The sequence below is a fragment of the Equus caballus genome, chromosome 8 (genome assembly GCF_041296265.1).
Source record: "Equus caballus isolate H_3958 breed thoroughbred chromosome 8, TB-T2T, whole genome shotgun sequence".
Classification (NCBI taxonomy): Eukaryota; Metazoa; Chordata; class Mammalia; order Perissodactyla; family Equidae; genus Equus; species Equus caballus.
The window spans coordinates 32,240,328-32,259,043 of record NC_091691.1 but is presented as its reverse complement, the minus strand read 5'-3'; the positions used below and the strand labels follow the sequence as shown (position 1 = coordinate 32,259,043).

The window sequence follows — 18,716 nt, the reverse complement described above, 5'->3', positions numbered from 1 at the left end:
GCTCCATGCTGGGGACTCTCCCAGACCTCACCCTATGTGTGTCTTCATTTGGCTGCTCCCAATTTGTGTCCTTTATAACAACACTGTAATTGTAAGTACAGCACTTTCCTAAGTTCTGAGTTGTTCCAGTGGAACCCCCTCAAATTTGTCAGTCTGTCAGAAGTGCAAGTGGCCTGGGGACTCCCAAACTTACAGCTAGCAACTGAAGTGAGGGCAGTCTTGCTGGACCAGATAGGTAGTGTCAGAACTGAATTGCTGTAATGTGCTAACAGTAGACAGAGCAGGTAGAGCAGGGATGCATTCCAGTCCACACCATACGGAAGTCCTGGCCAGCACAATAATGCAAGGAGAAAGCATGAATACTGGAAAGGAGATGCAAAACCCTCATGCACGGTACGATGGCAAACGAAGAAAATCCAAAGGACTCTACAAACAATTAGAATTAGTTAATTATGGATGTTCTCCTTTGACACCACACCAAAACTAATCAACTGGTAGTCTCTTAAAGATGAGTTGCAATGTGGAATCTTCATCTTTATTAATGAACTTCTCATATTCTGTTACATTAAAATCTACTGTTTTATCTTGCTCTTTGAATGGATCATTTACCCATTAATGCTTTCATAACATCACATATTGGTCATGTGGAAAATACTGGTCCCCTGAGTTAAAATCTCACAAAAGACAGCTTTACCAGTTAATTCTGTAAATATTTAATGTAGAAATAATGCCAATTTTACTAAACTTTAGAATACAGAGCAAGAACATAACCCTAAACTTTCTGATACCAGCATAACCTTGATAACAAAACCCCGTAAGGATACTGCAAGAAAGGCAAGGCCAAGGCCAACTGACATACGAGTGTTAACATGAAAATCCTAAACAATGCTACCACACTCCACTGAGCAATGCAGGAAGAAGAAAACATCAAGACTAAATCGGAGCTTATTCCAGAAAGTCAAGGTTGGTTGAACATTAAAAAAAAAAAAAAAAATCAATGATATTCACTACCTTAACAGATTAAGAAAAAATACATAATCACCTCAATAGATGCAGATACAACATATCTGCAAATGGAAGAACAAACATAGCAAGAACTACAAATAAGAAAAAAGTCTAACACAGAGCTTTTAAAAAGCATGTTTAAAATTTTCAAAAAGAAGGACTAGATTTCGTAAGGAAGGAATATGTAAGTATGAAAAAGAATAAGCAAATTAAAAAAACTAACACTAAAAACTGAAAAGCAATCAACATTTATTTGTTATAAAAAGTTTTGCCTAACTAGGAATTCAGTGGAATTTCTTTTTACTAAAAAAGAATAGTATTGCTGATCTTTTTGTGAACATGGAAAATCTAATCAGATCTAAAGAAAAATTATTAGAATTAATAAGTGGGCTTAAGAAGTTCCTGGATACAAAGTTAATATGCAGAAATCTAGTATATTTTTATGTTTTGACAACAAAAAATTTTAAAAATTAATAAATACATTTTAAGATACCATTTACTGTAGAAATGGCTAATTGCAGGTCTGGGGCAAAAAATGTACAAACTGAGCCTTGATATATCTTGCCATGTAGTATTCTAGTTAATAAGAAATAACAGAAGTAGGACGTTATTATTTTGCAGCCCCTAAGGAAATAACCCATCTAGTCAATGATCACAGAAAGCTGCCTGCATGACAAAGACACAAGCAGACATTGTGCACCTCCTGAAAGAAGGACACACCACAGACTCTGAAGCATTCTTGCCAAGAAGTCAAACTTGAAGCTGATCAGGCCTCTAGATCAGATCTGTCCAAACAACTTTCCGTGACGATGGAAACATTCTTATCTGTGCTATCCAATTCACGGCTGTCCAGTTTGTGGCTACTGAGCACTGGAAATGTGGCTAGTGTGAATGACGAATTTAATTTAATTAATTTAAATTTAAACAGTCGTTTGTGGCCAGTGGCTTCTGTACTGGACAGCACAGCTCTAAATGTACCTATTCATAGGAATCACCGTGACAGAATAGATTAACAACGCTGTAGGGAAGCAATTAGAAAAATCCAGACATTGGGAAACTCTACAGAATAAATGACCTGGCTTCTTCAACAAATAATTTGGCTAGAAAAAAGGAGAAGAGCGAATAGATTAAAAGAGACTTTAGAGACAGATCAACCGATACATTGTATGAACTTTACTTGGATTCTAAATCAGGTGCAAACAATTTATGAATTTTATGAGACAACTGGATATCTGAACAGACTGGATTTGGTGACATTAAGAAGCTACCTTAATTGGAGAGAAAGGTGCAACTGCAATGAATCTCACAAACAAAACGTCAAGTGAAAGAAGCAAACCACAAATGAGCATCTACCACAGCAGACAAACCAAGTGCCGAGTTTAAGGAATCAGATTCAGGAGCAAACGAGGAAGACAGACAAGAAAACAGGCACCAGCCAGGGTCCTGGTCCCGTGTGCAGGGGAGCAGAGGAAGAGCTGAGTTTCAGCCAGAAGGTTCTAGTTCCTAACGTAAAGGGAGGTTTCACGGGTATTCAGTTGATGATAATTCATTAAGCTGTACTTTTACATTTTCTGTATTTTTCTGCATGTGAATTCTGCTTCACAATTAAAGAGATAAATAAATAAATAAATACTGATGGTCACTAAGTTCTGCTCTGGCATTCTCCCCTTGGTCACACTGTGGAAAATGGTGAAAAATGGCCATAAGACCCAGGTATTTATTACATTTCTCATTACCTACTATATCATTTATTCAAAGACTTCATCATGGAATGACCAAGAAATATTAACTTTCTACGAAGAATCAGTTTGCTTTTTCATTTGGATAACGCAACTCATATAAATGTTCGCGTTTATTACAACTGCCAAAAATTTGAGAACCAGTTTGCAGCTCAAATTCAGTAATTATGGACACTATGGCTTACAAAAATTCAAACCTTAAGAACTTTCAAGGCCCTATAGTTAATATATCACTGCTCCAATTTTATCCCAATCTGGATCTTCCATTCTGAGGCTATTTTCCCCTGATTTCTTAACTTTTCTTACTTTGTTTCACTGGAAGACACAGACCACCTTCAATCCCCAGGAAAAATAATGAGGAACAAACAATCGACTCACCTGCAACATGGTCACGTTCTGCTGCCTACATGAGACGACTCGCAAGTCCGAGACGGGTCCTCTCCTGATGTGCTTCTGGTCTGAGGTCCTGGCTGGGTCTCTCACACTGAGAACGAAGTCCTGGTTCCAGGAGCTCCTTTCTTATCTCACATGAGCAGGCTTATTTGCAGGGAACCAGGATCTGTGGACTCAGGGACAAATGCACTTTAACTGGAATACTCACACTGCACCTAAAACCTTTTCCTCTCTTGACAGGGACTAGGAATTCCTGATCATCTAAGGCCAGAGTGTGTTTTCTAGATAACCGAAACAGGGCAAGTAGGGCAGCAACAGGCCACAGCATAAAGGAGCAGAAGTCTGCATCTCTGCAGACAGATACAGAAACATCAGAAACAAAGGAACTGTGAGATCATTCCACGCTCACTGTGGACACTGAAGTACAAACCTCTTTAACAGATGCTGTGAAGCACTAGACAATTCTACTTCAGGCAGATAGAATTTTGGAAAACTTACGTGATTTGTATTAAGACGGATCTGAGTTTCACTCGACCTTTTCCCTTTACTGGCTGTGTGTCTGGGCAAAAACAAACTAACTAACTTCATCTCTCTGAGCCTTCTTTTCCTATTAAAATCTTCTATAACCTTCCTAACTTATGCCTGCCAGTTCTAGCAATTTCTGAGGGAAGTGTGTTAAAATCTCCCAAGATGATACAGATTGGTCAATTTTTCCTCATAATCCTGCTGATGCCTGGATTATGTATTTGTGAAATGTACAGAGCTTACGTATTTCTGGAGAATTATTCTTTAACCATTAGATGATAACATTCCACATCTCAAATAACACTCCTTTCTTGCCTACTAATCTTCCATTTTTTTACCTGCCAAAACGGTGAAGATAAAGTGGACCTGTGGGTCCAACTGAACAGTCGGATTCTGAGGAATAAACGAGACTACTTCCTCGTGATGACAAGACCTGACACCTGAGTGCCTTCTACACGTCATACAAAATGCCACACACCCTGTAACGTAACCCTTACACATGACCCAGCAGGGCTCTGATCTCTCTGATAATCTGTTTTACAGAAAAACTGAGGCAAAGTGACATAGCTGTGCCCATGACTGCACAGCTATTAAAGAGCAGAACTGGAAGGTTATTTTTTTCTTGCTATGTTCAGGGCATTTGCCACCAAAATCATAACATCATTTGTGTGCATCTATGTACGTACACACACACTGACCACACAGCCTGCAATTAGCTGTCATTTCTATGTACACCTTCAGTCACCTTATTCCCACAGACACATACATCAACAGCCTGCTCATGCCCATATCATACTAAAAAGCAGCACTTAAAAAGCCAAGTTCTGCTCTTTCATTCTTTTCTGTGATTCAAACTTCAGTGCCAACTCAGAAAGACACACTGAGGTTTCTCCCAGTTACACAAGAGATGATTCCTCTATATATCAAAATATGAAAACATATGCATCTTAGGATAGGAGCTGGCACACAGCAGCACTAAAGAAATATTAGCCATAATTATCATTACAAAAGTAAAATCTGACAGCAAAATTTAGAAATGTATACATGCTAAATAAGAAACAACTGTTATCTATGATTATCACCACACCACAGGTAACCATTCTTAAGAGATGATTGAAACTACATGGATATATATTTTTTTCTTGAGGAAGATTAGCCCTGAGCTAACTACTGCCAATCTTCCTCTTTTTGCTGAGGAAGACTGGCCCTGAGCTAACATCCGTGCCCACCTTCCTCTACTCTATACGTGGGACACCTACCACAGCACGGCTTTTGCCAAGTGGTGCCATGTCCGCACTCAGGATCCAAACTGGCGAACCCGGGGCCACCGAGAAGTGGAACGTGCGAACTTAACCGCTGCACCACCTAGCCAGCCCCTACATGGATATTTTTAACAAAAATATAAGGATATGGTCACATTTAACAAATGCTTTTGTTTTTTTTCCTAACTATGCAAAGACCATCTTTCCAGGTTAATAAACATAGTTCTATAATATCAACATCTTTCTTATATAAAATGATAAAAGGGTAGAAAATAAAGTCTTCTCATAACAGAAAAAAACACATAAAATATGCAGGAATATACTTGACAAGAAATATGAAAGATCCATATGAAACAAACTAAAAATACCAACGTGGGGGTCGGACCCCTGGCCAAGTGGTTAAGTTCTCACGCTCCACTTCGGCGGCCCAGGGTTTCGCCAGTTCAGATCCTGGGCATGGACGTGGCACCACTCATCAGGCCACAGTGAGGCAGCGTCCCACATGCCACAGCTAGGACCCCAACTAAAATATGCAACTATGTACTGGGGGGATTTGGGGAGAAGAAGGAAAAAAAAAGATGATTGGCAACAGATGTTAGCTCAGGGCCAATCTTACAGAGAAAGCCAACGGGAACTATGAAAATAGACTTCACACATGTACAGTCTGGTCTTGTTCTGGCATAGGAAGACTTCACACAGTAAAGATAATTTAGCCCCAAATGATTCATATCTTCAGTCAACTCCAATTACAATGTCAAAAAGTTTTTAACAAGCAATTCTAAAGTTTACCTAGAAGGAAAAAGTTTCAGAAACAGCTTGGACACTTTTGGAAATACAAAATGAGTATAAACAAATCCACATAATATTAACATATATTATAAAATTATAATAACCAAAAAAGCAGGGGCTGGCTCTGTGGCCGAGTGGTTAAGTTCGCGTGTTCCGCTGCAGCAGCCCAGGGTTTGGATCCTGGGTGTGGACATGGCACCGCTCATCAGGCCACGTTGAGGCGGTGTCCCACATCCCACAACTAGAAGGACATGCAACTAAGATATACAGCTGTGTACGAGGGGTTTGGGGAGATAAAGCAGAAAAAAAAAAAGATTAAAAGATTGGCAACAGTTGTTAGCCCAGGTGCCAATCTTTAAAAAAAAGAAAAAAAAGCAGAAAAGAGGGGCCAGCCCTGTGGCACAGTACTTAAGTCCAGCATGCTCCGCTTTAGCAGCCCAGGTTCATAGGTTCAGATCCCAGGCACAGACCTACACCACTCATCGAGCCATGCTGTGGTGGCGACCCACATACAAAATAGAGAAAGACTGGCACAGATGTTAGCTCAGGGCTAATCTTCCCCACCAAAAAAAAAGCAGAAAAGAGCTACAGATGAATAAAGCATAAAGGTGCAAAAACATAAGAATTTAGCGTGCAATATATGTGGCATTTCAACGCCATGAGTAAAACGGGACTACTTGATAATAAATAGAAGTGGTTAACACCTGAAAGAAAACAGAGCCAGTTGTCTATCTCATACATTACAACAAACTACTTTCAGATGGACTGGAATTTAAAATAATGGAGACCAAGACAATCCCTGAAGAAAACACAGGTGAGTATTTGTACAATTTTGGAAAGACTTTCCCTACATGGGATACAAAGGCAAAAGCCGTATTTGTTTTAAGAAACAGTCAATAAACTTAACCACTAGAAAATCTAAAAACCTCTGTGTGGTTAAAAAAAAAAATCATCACACATACACACACTACAAATGAGGAAAATATAACTACCACAAATACGTCATTTTCTTTGCATTATTTGCTTTCATTTCAGGTAATAAAAATTCCGGCATTGTGACAATAAAACTACGTTTATCATTCAAACCATTTCCTTAAGGAGATTGTAAAATCACTATTTCCTTCCTAATTCTGTCAGACGACGTGGTGAACTCGGTTGGGTTTCACACAGCACTTTTCGAGAGCAGAGACCCCTGTGTGAAACGAGGTCCATTTGCCGCAGCGAGGGCAGAGACGAGAGTTTCGGGGGAACGGGTATCGCGGGGTGTCACAGCCATCCGGGCAGTTTTAAAATCTGTCTCACGATGTTTAAATGTGTTACTTAGAACCACGCAGACTCGACCTTTTCCCGCTTTAATTTGCACAAATGTTTCTGAAAGCCGGCCCCGGAGGGAGAGGGCTCCCCTGAACCCCGGGCGTGTGGCCCTGCGCCCCAGCCCTTCCCCGACGGCCCGGCCGCCCCCCGCTCTGCCCCGGCGACACCGCGGCCCTCCCCGCCCTCAGGAGGTCCACTCAGCGTCAAGTCCTGCGGAAATGTCGGCGGACAGGCAGAGAATAAGGGATCATCCACACTTACTCTGTGCCAGAGGGTTTACACACCATGCTGTCTCTGACGCACTCAGCACCCACTACAGCGGCAGCACCGAGCACCGAGGTTCAGCAACGTGCCCAACACCGACGACACACCCAGAAAGTCCCACGCAGGGCGCCCCGGAGCCGGTGACCACAGCCCCGCAGGGCCCGGCTTCCGTTCCCAGCACAGGCGCCACACGGTGCCCGCGCGCAGACGGCGGCCCGGCGGACGGAGGATCAGAGCCACACGGTGCCCGCGCGCAGACGGCGGCCCGGCGGACGGAGGATCAGAGCCACACGGTGCCCGCGCAGACGGCGGCCCGGCGGACGGAGGATCAGAGCCACACGGTGCCCGCGCGCAGAGAGCGGCCCGGCGGACGGAGGATCAGAGCCACACGGTGCCCGCGCGCAGAGAGCGGCCCGGCGGACGGAGGATCACAGCCACACGGTGCCCGCGCGCAGAGAGCGGCCCGGCGGACGGAGGATCACAGCCACACGGTGCCCGCGCGCAGAGAGCGGCCCGGCGGACGGAGGATCACAGCCACACGGTGCCCGCGCGCAGAGAGCGGCCCGGCGGACGGAGGATCACAGCCACACGGTGCCCGCGCGCAGAGAGCGGCCCGGCGGACGGAGGATCACAGCCACACGGTGCCCGCGCGCAGAGAGCGGCCCGGCGGACGGAGGATCACAGCCACACGGTGCCCGCGCAGACGGCGGCCCGGCGGACGGAGGATCAGAGCCACACGGTGCACGCGCAGACGGCGGCCCGGCGGACGGAGGATCAGAGCCACACGGTGCCCGCGCGCAGACGGCGGCCCGGCGGACGGAGGATCAGAGCCACACGGTGCCCGCGCGCAGACGGCGGCCCGGCGGACGGAGGATCAGAGCGGGAGCGGGAAGCTCTCAGGGGCCAGGTGACGAAACTCCCCAGGTTAAGCTTCGGCTCCCCACGCGGGACGACACATTTCAAGGAAGGAGACTCATGACACGCTGTAACGGCTTAAGCACCATATGCAGCATAGTCCCAATTTTCTTTTCTTAAAGGAAATATAAATAAGATGGACCAAAAACACACCTGTTGACTTAAAGAAATGCCCCAAAATGCTGGCAGTGACTCTCTTGTTGACGGGATCACGAATGAGTTCCATTTGGATGTGTTTATCGAGATGCTCCAAACTGACTACAGTAAACACATTTTAAGTTGATAGGAAAACATACAAATATTCTTTAAAATGTTAAAGTCCTTAACTCAGGGAAACAACAGACAAGCAGAGCAGTTTCATTCCAGCACCACACGGCTCAAAGTAAACAATAAGTAATAATTAAAGTAGGTTGTTAATTATGCAAAAAAACACAAACCTAGGGAAAAAAATACCACTCCTTGCCGCTGCCTCATTTTCAGATAAACCGTGAGGCCCAGGCACCGCGAGCCAGCTGTGCGGGGCGGCGGGGGCGGCTCACCGGCGCGGGCCCGGCCGCCCGTCCCGTCCGGAGCTTCTGGGGCCGGGTTTAGCCGAGAAGCCGCTGGGAGCCGCCGCGGGCAAAGGCCGAGCCGGGCGCCGCGGGCCCCGCGCCCGCCGCAGCCTCCCCGCCGCTCCGCCTGGGGCCCCGCGGCCGCTCGCGGCGGCTCCTTCCGCGCAGCCGTGGCGCCCGGGCCCGCGCGGGGCTCCCGGCCGACGACATCCAGCGGCGCCGGGCGGGGCAGCGCCTGCGCTCCGACCTGGAAGGGAGCACCCGCGGTGAGCGCCGCGCCGCCCCGACCCCCGCCCCGGCCGCTGACGCCCACAGCCCCGCACGACCCCGCGTGCCCCGGGGACCCACACGCCCCCAGCCGCCGGCCGCCAGGAACCCCCAGCCCGCAAAGGCGCCCACACCGACCCCAGGCCTCCGCCGTGGGACGCGCCGCACCGGGAACCACGTGCCCCCCCCGCCGCCGGGGGCGGGGGTCCGCGCGCACACACGGGCACGCGCACACTCGCCTCTCGCGTGGCGGCGAGGGACAAAGAGCAGGGCGCAACCCGAAAGCGTCGGTGGCTGTGTGAGTGCGCTTGCGCGAGAGGAGGGCGCCGCCGAACTACATTTCCCAGGAGGCTCCGCGGCATGTCGGCCTCCCGGTGTCCTAGGAACGCTGGTTGCCTAGAGACGCGAGGATGGCTGCCAGCCCAGGGGCGATTTACAGGTACGCGCCTTTGGGAGAAAGGTAGAGGATTCTGGTTTTTAAAGACTAGGAATCCAAATCCATCAGTACGTTAAAAAAAAAAAGACAATTGGCTTAAGAATCCAATTGAGGAAACCACAAAACAATTTTTAATACGTTATCGAAAGCAGATAGGAATTAATCAACAGCAAAAAGTAAAACTGATCCGGAATTCAACTGCTGCGGGGTAAAGTTGTAAATAAGTCACTATCCTTAAAGAAAAAAAAAAAGAGAGTAGGGTAGGATGAAAAAATTTTCAAACAGAGAATTCTTATGTTTAAATAGTTCCAGAGGAATTGGAAGAAGGAAACTTTCTATTTATTAAGTTGCCATCATAAAGACACCAAAATCGACAAATGTGTGATTTGAAAAGGATGCTCAGACAAAACTTGATTGTGACTACACATGCAAAAATACTGAGAAACTAACAGAGAGAAGCTGGCAATACCTTACAGAAATACACTATAACCAAGTGGATTCTATTCTAGAAATATAAGGATGATCAGGATATCCGTTAATATTACCATATCAATAAGTATAAGGGAAAAATATAGTCAATAAGATGAAAAGAAAATTTTAAACTTAAAAATACATCCTAGATTTTAAAAAATAATAATAAATTAGAAAACTTTGTATGCTACTTTAACGTGATGAAAATATAGACTTGAACCGGAAAGTTAGTATGCTGCTTAATGGTGGAACATTATGAGGACTTAGGAGCAAGATATAGATACCCAAGCTAAGATTTTAAAACTTGGACTAATATTTGAACTGCAGAACATACAAATAATGTGTTTCATTGATCACTGCAGAAGTATACACATTTCTACACCATTTGGGGGTTTTATTCCATAAATTGTCAGTTATTGCCTGCCTATTTTTCTATTGGGTTATCTTTTTCTACTACATTCATGGAGTTGAATGCAATTGTGTACGAATCCTCAATATGCAATACATGTTTTAATTTTTTTCTGTCTGCTCCTTGTCTTTGAACTTTGTTTATAAAATTGTTGGTCCCTTAGATTTTAGTTTTGACATTATAAAATCTATCTAGCTTTTCCTTTATGGCTTCCTTATGTGTCTTAAGAAATCTTTCTCCATCCTGATATTATACAATATTTCCTTGTATCATCTTCTAATAGTTTAGGCATTTTGCTTCAACATTTAAGTTTTAATCTATCTGGAGTTGTGTGTATGCAGGTAGTGTGAGACATTGATCTAATTTCCTTTTGTTTCCATATGGGAAGCCAATTTCCTAATCTCAAGTATATTAGTTTGCTAGGGCTGCCATAACAAAATGCCACAGACTGGGTAGGGTAAACAATAGAAATTTGTCATAATTCTGGAGACTGGAAGTCCAAGATCAGGGTGTTGGCCGAGTCGGTTTCTTCTGAGGCCTCTCTCCTTGGAATGTAGACGCCGTCTTCTCCTTGTGTCCTCACATGGCCATCCTTCTGTGCATGTCTGTGTCCTCATCTCCTCTTCTTATAAGGACACCAGTCATTTTGAATTGGGGCTATCCATGACCTTATTTTACTTTAATTACCTCTTTAAAGTCCCTATCTCCAAATACAGTCACATCCTGAGGTGCTAGGGGTTAGGACTTCCAACATGTGAATTTGGAGGGGGACACAAGTCAGCCACCAAGTATCAAATGGCCCAATGTTTGTAAATTAACTTCTTTTATATCTGAAGTTCCTCTATGTGCAAGGGTCCCTTTCTGGAATCTTTTCTGTTCCATTGACCTATTAGTCTATCGCTGTATGAATACCACATTGCTTTATTATTCTAGCTTAATAAAAACCTCTTGTGGGGCCCGCCAGGTGGCGCAGCAGTTAAGTTTGCACGTTCCGCTTTTGTGGCCCGGGATTCGCCGGTTTGGATCCCGGGTGCGGACACGGCACCACTTGTCAAGCCATGCTGTGGCAGGCGTCCCACATATAAAGTAGAGGAAGATGGGCACAGATCGTTAACTCAGGGCCAGTCTTCCTCAGCAAAAAGAGGAGGATTGGCAGCAATTAGCTCAGGGCTAATCTTCTTCAAAAAAACCCCTCTTGTATCTAGAAGGGAAACCTCCCCTAATTGTTGTGTTTGTTCATTATTGTCTTGGATAGTTTGAGACCTGTAAACTTTCATGTAAATGTTAGAATCTGTATGTCACATTTCAAGAAAAAATTCTTTTATTGTTTTGATCAGAACCATATTAAATTTATATTTTGTAAGAATCATTTTTAGTATATTGACTACTCCATCAATATTGTATATCTTTCAATTTTTCAGTTCTTTTATGAACTTTGATAGCATTTTATTTTATTCCTAAATTCTGTTTATATAACTTTTTAAAAGATTTATTCCTAGCTAGCTCTCATTTTAAATTCCATATTGTACAGTATAATATGTATTCCTTAGTAGCTTATCATTTTTATTGATATTATGAAGAAGAGGCTTTTTTTCCTAGTATATTTTCTTGCTGACTGTTAATTGTGCTATGGACTGAATGTTTGTGTCCCTCCAAAATTCATATGTTGAAATCCTAACGCCCAGTGTGGCTATATTTGGAAGTGGGGTGTCTAAGGAAATTAAGGTTAAATGAGGTCATCATGTGGAGGCCCTAATCCGGTAGGATCTGTGTCCTTATAAGAAGAGACACCAGGGAACTCAATCGCTCCCTCCAGGGGCACACAAGGAAAGGCCGTGTGAGGACATAGCAATATGGTGGCTATCTACAAGCCAGGAAGAGAGCTCTCGCCAGAAACTGACCATGCTGGCTCTTTGATCTTGGACTTCCAGCCTCCAGAACTGTGGGAAAATAAATTTCTGTTGTTTAAGGCATCCAGTCTGTGGTATTTTGTTACTGCAGCCAGAGCAGACTAAGACAGATGGGGTCTAGGAACAGCATTGATTTGTGTCTAGCAACAGTGCTAAAATCCTTTCCAGATCTTGCCTCTAACAACCACAATTATCCTTCTTTACTTCCAGTCCATGTAACACTTGCTCTTCATTTCTTATCTTACTGCATTGATTAGGGTGTCAGTTCCATGCTTAGTAGTATGAGAACTAGAGGGGTCACCTCAGTAGTTCCTGACTTTAGCTATGATGTTTCTAAAGTCTTACTGGAAGTATGATGTCTGCTGTGGGGGTTGGTAGCTATCCTTTATTACCTTAAAAGGAAATCAGCTTCCATTCTGAGTTCATTAAGGATTTTATCACAAGGAATTGCTTAATTAATTAATTAATTAATATGATGAATATTTTTTAATGAACTCTAATATTGAATTATCTTGGACATATTATTTACTTATAGGGTTGAACAGTATGAAATTATCCTTTTGCGGGTTGGTCCACTTGCTCTTCTACATAGTAGATCACTTCAACATTTCATGGCTATTTAGATCTCAGTTTCCTGGTTCAGCTAGGCAGTCGTGTCTCTCAGGCAGCTGCAATCAGCTGGCGGCTGGATTTGGAACAGCGGGGTGGGGCTGGGACACGTGGCTGGTGGGGGCATCTCTCGGTATTCCATGTCTCAGGCCTCTTCGTGTGAGCTGTCTGGACTTCGTCACAGCAGGCCAGCCTCAGGGCAGTTGGACAGCTGACCTGGCAGCTGAGTCTTCACTGCTGAGCATTCATTTGAGCGAGGTGGAAGCTGCAGCTCCTTTGATGACCGTGCCTTGGGAACCACACAGCTTCATTTCTGCTGCATCCCGCCAGCTATGAGCAATTCTCCAGCCCATCTGGATTCAAGGAGCAGGGGGCATAGACCTCCCTTCCCAGTGGGCGGAATGGCACAGTCACATTGTCACATTGTCGAAGAGGATGCTGCGTAGGAAATATTGTTGCAGCCATCTTTGGGAAACAGCTTACCACAGCCTGCCTCTCTGGCTTTAACAGTTCACATCTGTAAGCTATACTCATCTCCTCCAAGACCCCAATGTCTCACCAATCATGGCAGCAGGTTGAAGTCCAGGACCTCATCACCTAAATCAGCTACTGCCGCACCAGAGGCTCTTTGGGACTGCTCCCTAGGGTGCAGCTCCTTAGGTGCTACTCCTCTCAGTCTGAAGACCTGCGAACTAAAGGACAAGTTATTGTCATCTTACACACCCAAAATATAATAGTGGGGCAGACATAGGAAATCTGCTCCCATTCAAAACCGGGGACAACAGGAGTCCCCACAAGGCAGCCACGGGCCCATAGAAATTCCTAAGTCCTGCTGGGTCCGTGTAGGGTTCACTCCTGCTCACTTGGAGTTCAGAGCTCTTGGCTGCACCCTCTGTGTCTAAGCCTGCCTTCCTTCCTTATGCGTAAAAATGACCCATGTTTGCAAGTGGGTATCCTTCTCAGCCCCCTTCCTGCCCCAAAAAGGCTGTGAGTCCAAAGATCTCTTTTTATTTTGGACAGGTTGATAGGGCTGTTTTAAAAACTTTGTGGCATCTGTGCATGTATTTATACTATCTTTCTGTTTATAATTAGCTTTTGTTTTTTCCACTTTTTGCCGTGAGTCCTCCAATTAACCCATACTTCTACCATAATTTTGTCCGGTATTTTTCTTTCTACTCAAACACTTTCCAATTTCACCATTTTTCTTTATTAGCCACTCATGTTAGCCCCTTAGTTAGCATCTCTGCAACCTCAAGAAATGGAAAATATTCTTGGGAATTGAGGTTGTCATGAAGTTTTCTTCAAAATGATTCTCCGCCCGGGTCTGCAATTGAGTTCTTGGAACTTACCGACTGACTCCATGGCCCACCTCACTGAGGGCTTGTTGATTGACCTCTATTCTTAAAGAGGTAAGCTCCCAATTTTCTGTTCTGAGAGTATTTTGGTAGAGAAGGAGTTTGGTAGTTGTACATATGTGTTGTTGGGGGATACATAGGAAATGAGAAAAAAAAACCTTGTGGGTTTTTATGTATCAATTAGGCAAAAGCCACATCCCCCCGAAATCTCTTGGAGATTAAGACTCTGTCTGCCTTGGGCTCTCTGTGGGCTTTCCGTGAGAGCACAGCCTGAAGACTCTTAGCAGCTCTATTAGGAGAGAGGGTCCACAGAGGTATTCCCCTGAGATCCTTAGGAGGCTTTTTTTGGGGGTCTGAAGGGGTTCATGAGGCACCCCCTTAGATCCTTCTGAAATCTTACCTCAGGACATTATAGTCCCTGAGGAACTTCTTACTTTGAGAACTTTTACTAGCTGAAAAGACTGTTCTGGGCCATTTCACATTTCCTCCAGGGAATGGTTCATTTTTCAGTTCTTCTCTCCCTCTCTCGTTTTATTGTAATTAGTGAGAAGAGGCCAGGTAGCACCTGGACGCTGTGCCTAGGAAACTCTTAGCTGGACTATTGGAGGGCATTAGGTACATTTTCTATTTTCCATTTACATTAGGTGACAGTATTGAGCAACTTTCTGCCACCACATAACAAAGTCCCCTTCTCTCCATGTTCCCATAACACTATCCTCATGTTCCTTCAAGCCCTCAACAGCAACTTCCTTGATGACCTTAGGGTCTACTAATACCCTCCCTAAGGGCCCTGCAGGCTTTCACTCATGTTTTCCTCAAGAGACGAGCCAGTGCCAAAGCCAGTGGCACATGTTTTAAGACTTTGTTACAGTAGCACTCCACTTCCAATACCAGATTTCTGTTACAATTACTGTTGCTGCCTATAATATCACCCCAAAACTCTATAGTGTATGGAACAAAGATGTTACTGTCTCTCATGGTTTCTGTTGGTCAGGAATTCAGGGAAGGTCTGGCTGGCAGTGCTGGTGCAGGAGCTCTCATGCCATTGCTGTCCGTCAGCTGCTGGAGCTAGAGAGTGTGGCATTGGGACATATGGGGCGGATGGTCTCTCTTTCTCTGCAGGTAGCCTCAGAGCCTCGCTAGGTGTTTAGATGGACTCTGAGGTTTCCTCCTAGCACCACAGCCCGAGGGGACTGCTCACATGGTAGCCAAAAGCTTCAAGAACAAGTACTCCAGCGAGGAAAGCGGAAGCGGCATTGCCTTTCGCGGTGTGGGAAGCCACGAGGCAGCACTTCCATCATTGTCTTCCGCTACAGGCGAGTCTGCGGCCAACAAGACTCGCAATGGGAAGAGTGGCACAGCCACGCTGTAGAAGAGGATGTGAGATGGAAAAGAAAACTTGCCACATGTCAAAAATGGTCCCTTATTGGTAATTTCATATAGTTCAGCCTAATACAGACATGTATGAATGGGTGGAGAAAGAAACCTGGATTCCATTTTATTCAGAAAATTTTCATCTATTAGATTGACCTATAATTATTTTTTTCCCTACTGTCTCCAGATTTGCTTGCGAAGATTATACCAGGATTGTAAAATGAATTTTGGAGTAATCTATCCTTTCAAAATTATTGTAACACTGTTTGTATAACATAGTGATGATCAAGTCCTTCCATGTTTGGTGAAATTTTACTGCTCAATAATCTAGGCTTGCTACATTTCATGAAGGTAAGTTTTTGACTCCAGTTCAATTTCCTTGTTTGTTACTGATTTATTCAGTCTTGCTTTTTCTGCTTGCTCAATTTTGGTAAGGTATAAATTGCAAGGAAATTGCAAGATTTTATCTAAATTTTCATATGTAGTGGTACATGGTTATCCGTAGTATTCTCCTATAATTAAAAAAATCTGGGGCTGGCCCGGTGGCACAGTGGTTAAGTTCACACATTCTGCTTCAGCGGCCCGAGGTTCACTGGTTTGGATCCCAGGCACAAACCTACGCACCACTTGTCAAGCCATGCTGTGGCAGGCATCCCACATATAAAGTAGAGGAAGATGAGCACAGATGTTAGCTCAGGGTCAGTCTTCCTCAGCAAAAAGAGGAGGATTGGCGGCAAATGTTAGCTCAGGGCTAATCTTCCTCGAAAAAAATCTAATTATCTGCATTTATGTCCCCCTTTCATCTAACATTAGTAACAAGTACTTTCTCATGAGTGTTCACGAGTCTGTCACGAGAAGACTACAAATAACTTGCCGCGTGTCCACTGCTCCTCCTATCCAACCCCTCGCCTCCTCCGCAGAGACGTTCTCCTGAGTATGTTGATCATCCTCTGGTTTTTTGCTTCATTGTTTTATCACATACACATGTATGCCTAATTAATATGTAATCCCATTTTATTGTGGCCTTTAACAATGGTATTATGTTATAGGCAGCCTTCTGAAAATGACTTATCACTCAGTGTTAGGTATCTAGGACCTAGACATGTTGTTGTTTATTCAATTGTAGTTTATTTCATAGATGCATAATATTCCATTGACTCTATATTATAGTTTATTCATTCTCCTTTTACATCTTTATTAGATTTATTTTGTTTTGTTTTTTTGCAATAATTACAAATTCACCTGCAGTGTAAAAAGTAATAGAAAGAAATTCCTTATACACTTTGCCCAGTTTACCCCAATGTTTAACATTTTGCAAAACTATAGTATAATATCACAGGCAGAATATTGACATTGATACAATTCACAATATTTATTAAGATTTCCCCAGTTTTACTTACACTCACCTGTGTGTTTGTGTGTGTATTAAGTTCTATTCAATGTTATCTATGTAGAGGTTCATGTATCAACAACCACAGTAAACATACTGAACAGTTCCAACACTACAAGACGACTTATTTTTTTTATATTTTGCACTTTGATACTTTTGAAAATGGATTCATTTTACTAAATCCCAATTTATAAAGTTTTTCTGAGGTGTTTAGATATAGAATTGACTTGGATATATTGACCTGACATCCAATGACCTTGCTAAATTCATTTTTTTTCTCTTTTCCTTTTTTTTTTGGGGTGAGGAAGATTGGCCCTGAGCTAACATCTGTTGCCAATCTTCCTCCACTTTGCACGTGGGATGCGACCACAGCATGGCTTGATGAGCAGTGCATAGGTCTGCGCCCAGGACCCAAACCCACAAACCCTGGACCCCGGAGAGGGAGTGCCCAACCTAACCACTATGCCGCAGGGCCAGCCTCCATTTTTTCTTTTTAACTATTTTATTTAGAAATGATTTCATACTACTGAAAAGTTGAAAAAATAGTACAGAAATACAGAATTTATAGAATAGTAAAGAATTCCTAATATCTTTTACCTACCTTCCCCAAATGTTAACATGGTACCATGTCTGCTTTCTCGATACGAGAACTTATTTTTCTTGAAAGGTAGGAGCATGAGTTGCAGACGTAACTCCTCTGCGCTCCCAGACACTTCAGCAAGTATCTCTACGAGGTCATTCTATTCTGTAAACACAGTCAAGTGATCAAATTGAGGAAATTAACATAAATGCAGTAGAACTGATTCACATTCCATCAGTTGTCCTGTTAATGTCCAAGAAACAAACTTTGGGTTCAGTATCCAATATTGTATATCTTTAGCTGCCTTTAAACTGAAACACTCTTTCAGTCTTTGTCTTTCGTGACCTCATTTTAAAAAGTGCCATTTCCATGCCGAATGCCCCTCAACTGTGCTCGTTAGATGTTTCCTCATGAGTTAGATTCAGGTTATGCATTTTTGGCAGGAATACCACAGGAGTGATGTTGTGTCCTTCTCAGAGAATCAGATCAAGAGTCTCATATTTGTTTCTACCAATAAAGGCAACATTAATTTTGATTGCTTAACTGAGGAGGTAAATGCCAGATTTCTCTTTTGTAAAGTTATTATTTTTCCAACTGTATTAATAAGTATCTTGTGGGCAGATGTTTTGACACTAAGGAAATATTCTCTCATAAAACTTTCACCCACCTAATTTTAGCATTCATAGATGATTCTTGCCTAAAACAAGTATTACTGTGCTGGTACCAACTGGTGATTTTCTGTCATTTCCTGTGGTATTTACTAAGTGATATTCTACTTTAGAGTTTTCCTTTCTTTCCTACTTGTTTATACATTTAAATATTTATCTCAATATGGATACATGGATTCTTATTTTGTTCTTTGGGTTATAACCTGTTGTCATTATTTGGATGCTCAAACTGTCCCAGGTTTGGCCAGCATCTTCAAGCTGGCTGTGGTGTCCTTTTGACAAGACCCCATCATTAAATTTTTGAGGCTTGTTCTATGGCCTAGCATTTGGTCTATGTGTATAGTATTCCATGTGCACTTGAGAAGAATGTACATTCCACTGTAACTGGTGGGAGTGCTCCATACATGTCTGTCAGGTTCACTTGGTTTACACTGTTGTTCAAGTTGTCTATTTCCTTATTTTTTTTAAGATTTTATTTTTCCTTTTTCTC

General features: G+C 43.4%; 1 protein-coding gene across 1 annotated transcript in view; it reads right to left on the bottom strand.

Moving 5' to 3' along the window:
- ZNF26 (zinc finger protein 26) overlaps positions 1 to 18,716 on the bottom strand; it is a 57,532-nt gene that overhangs the window by 14,043 nt on the left and 24,773 nt on the right. Inside the window, 3 exon segments of the mRNA XM_070275944.1 lie at positions 3,123 to 3,262; positions 8,644 to 9,358; positions 15,475 to 15,580. Coding sequence (XP_070132045.1) covers positions 3,123 to 3,262; positions 8,644 to 9,358; positions 15,475 to 15,580 — 961 coding nt within the window.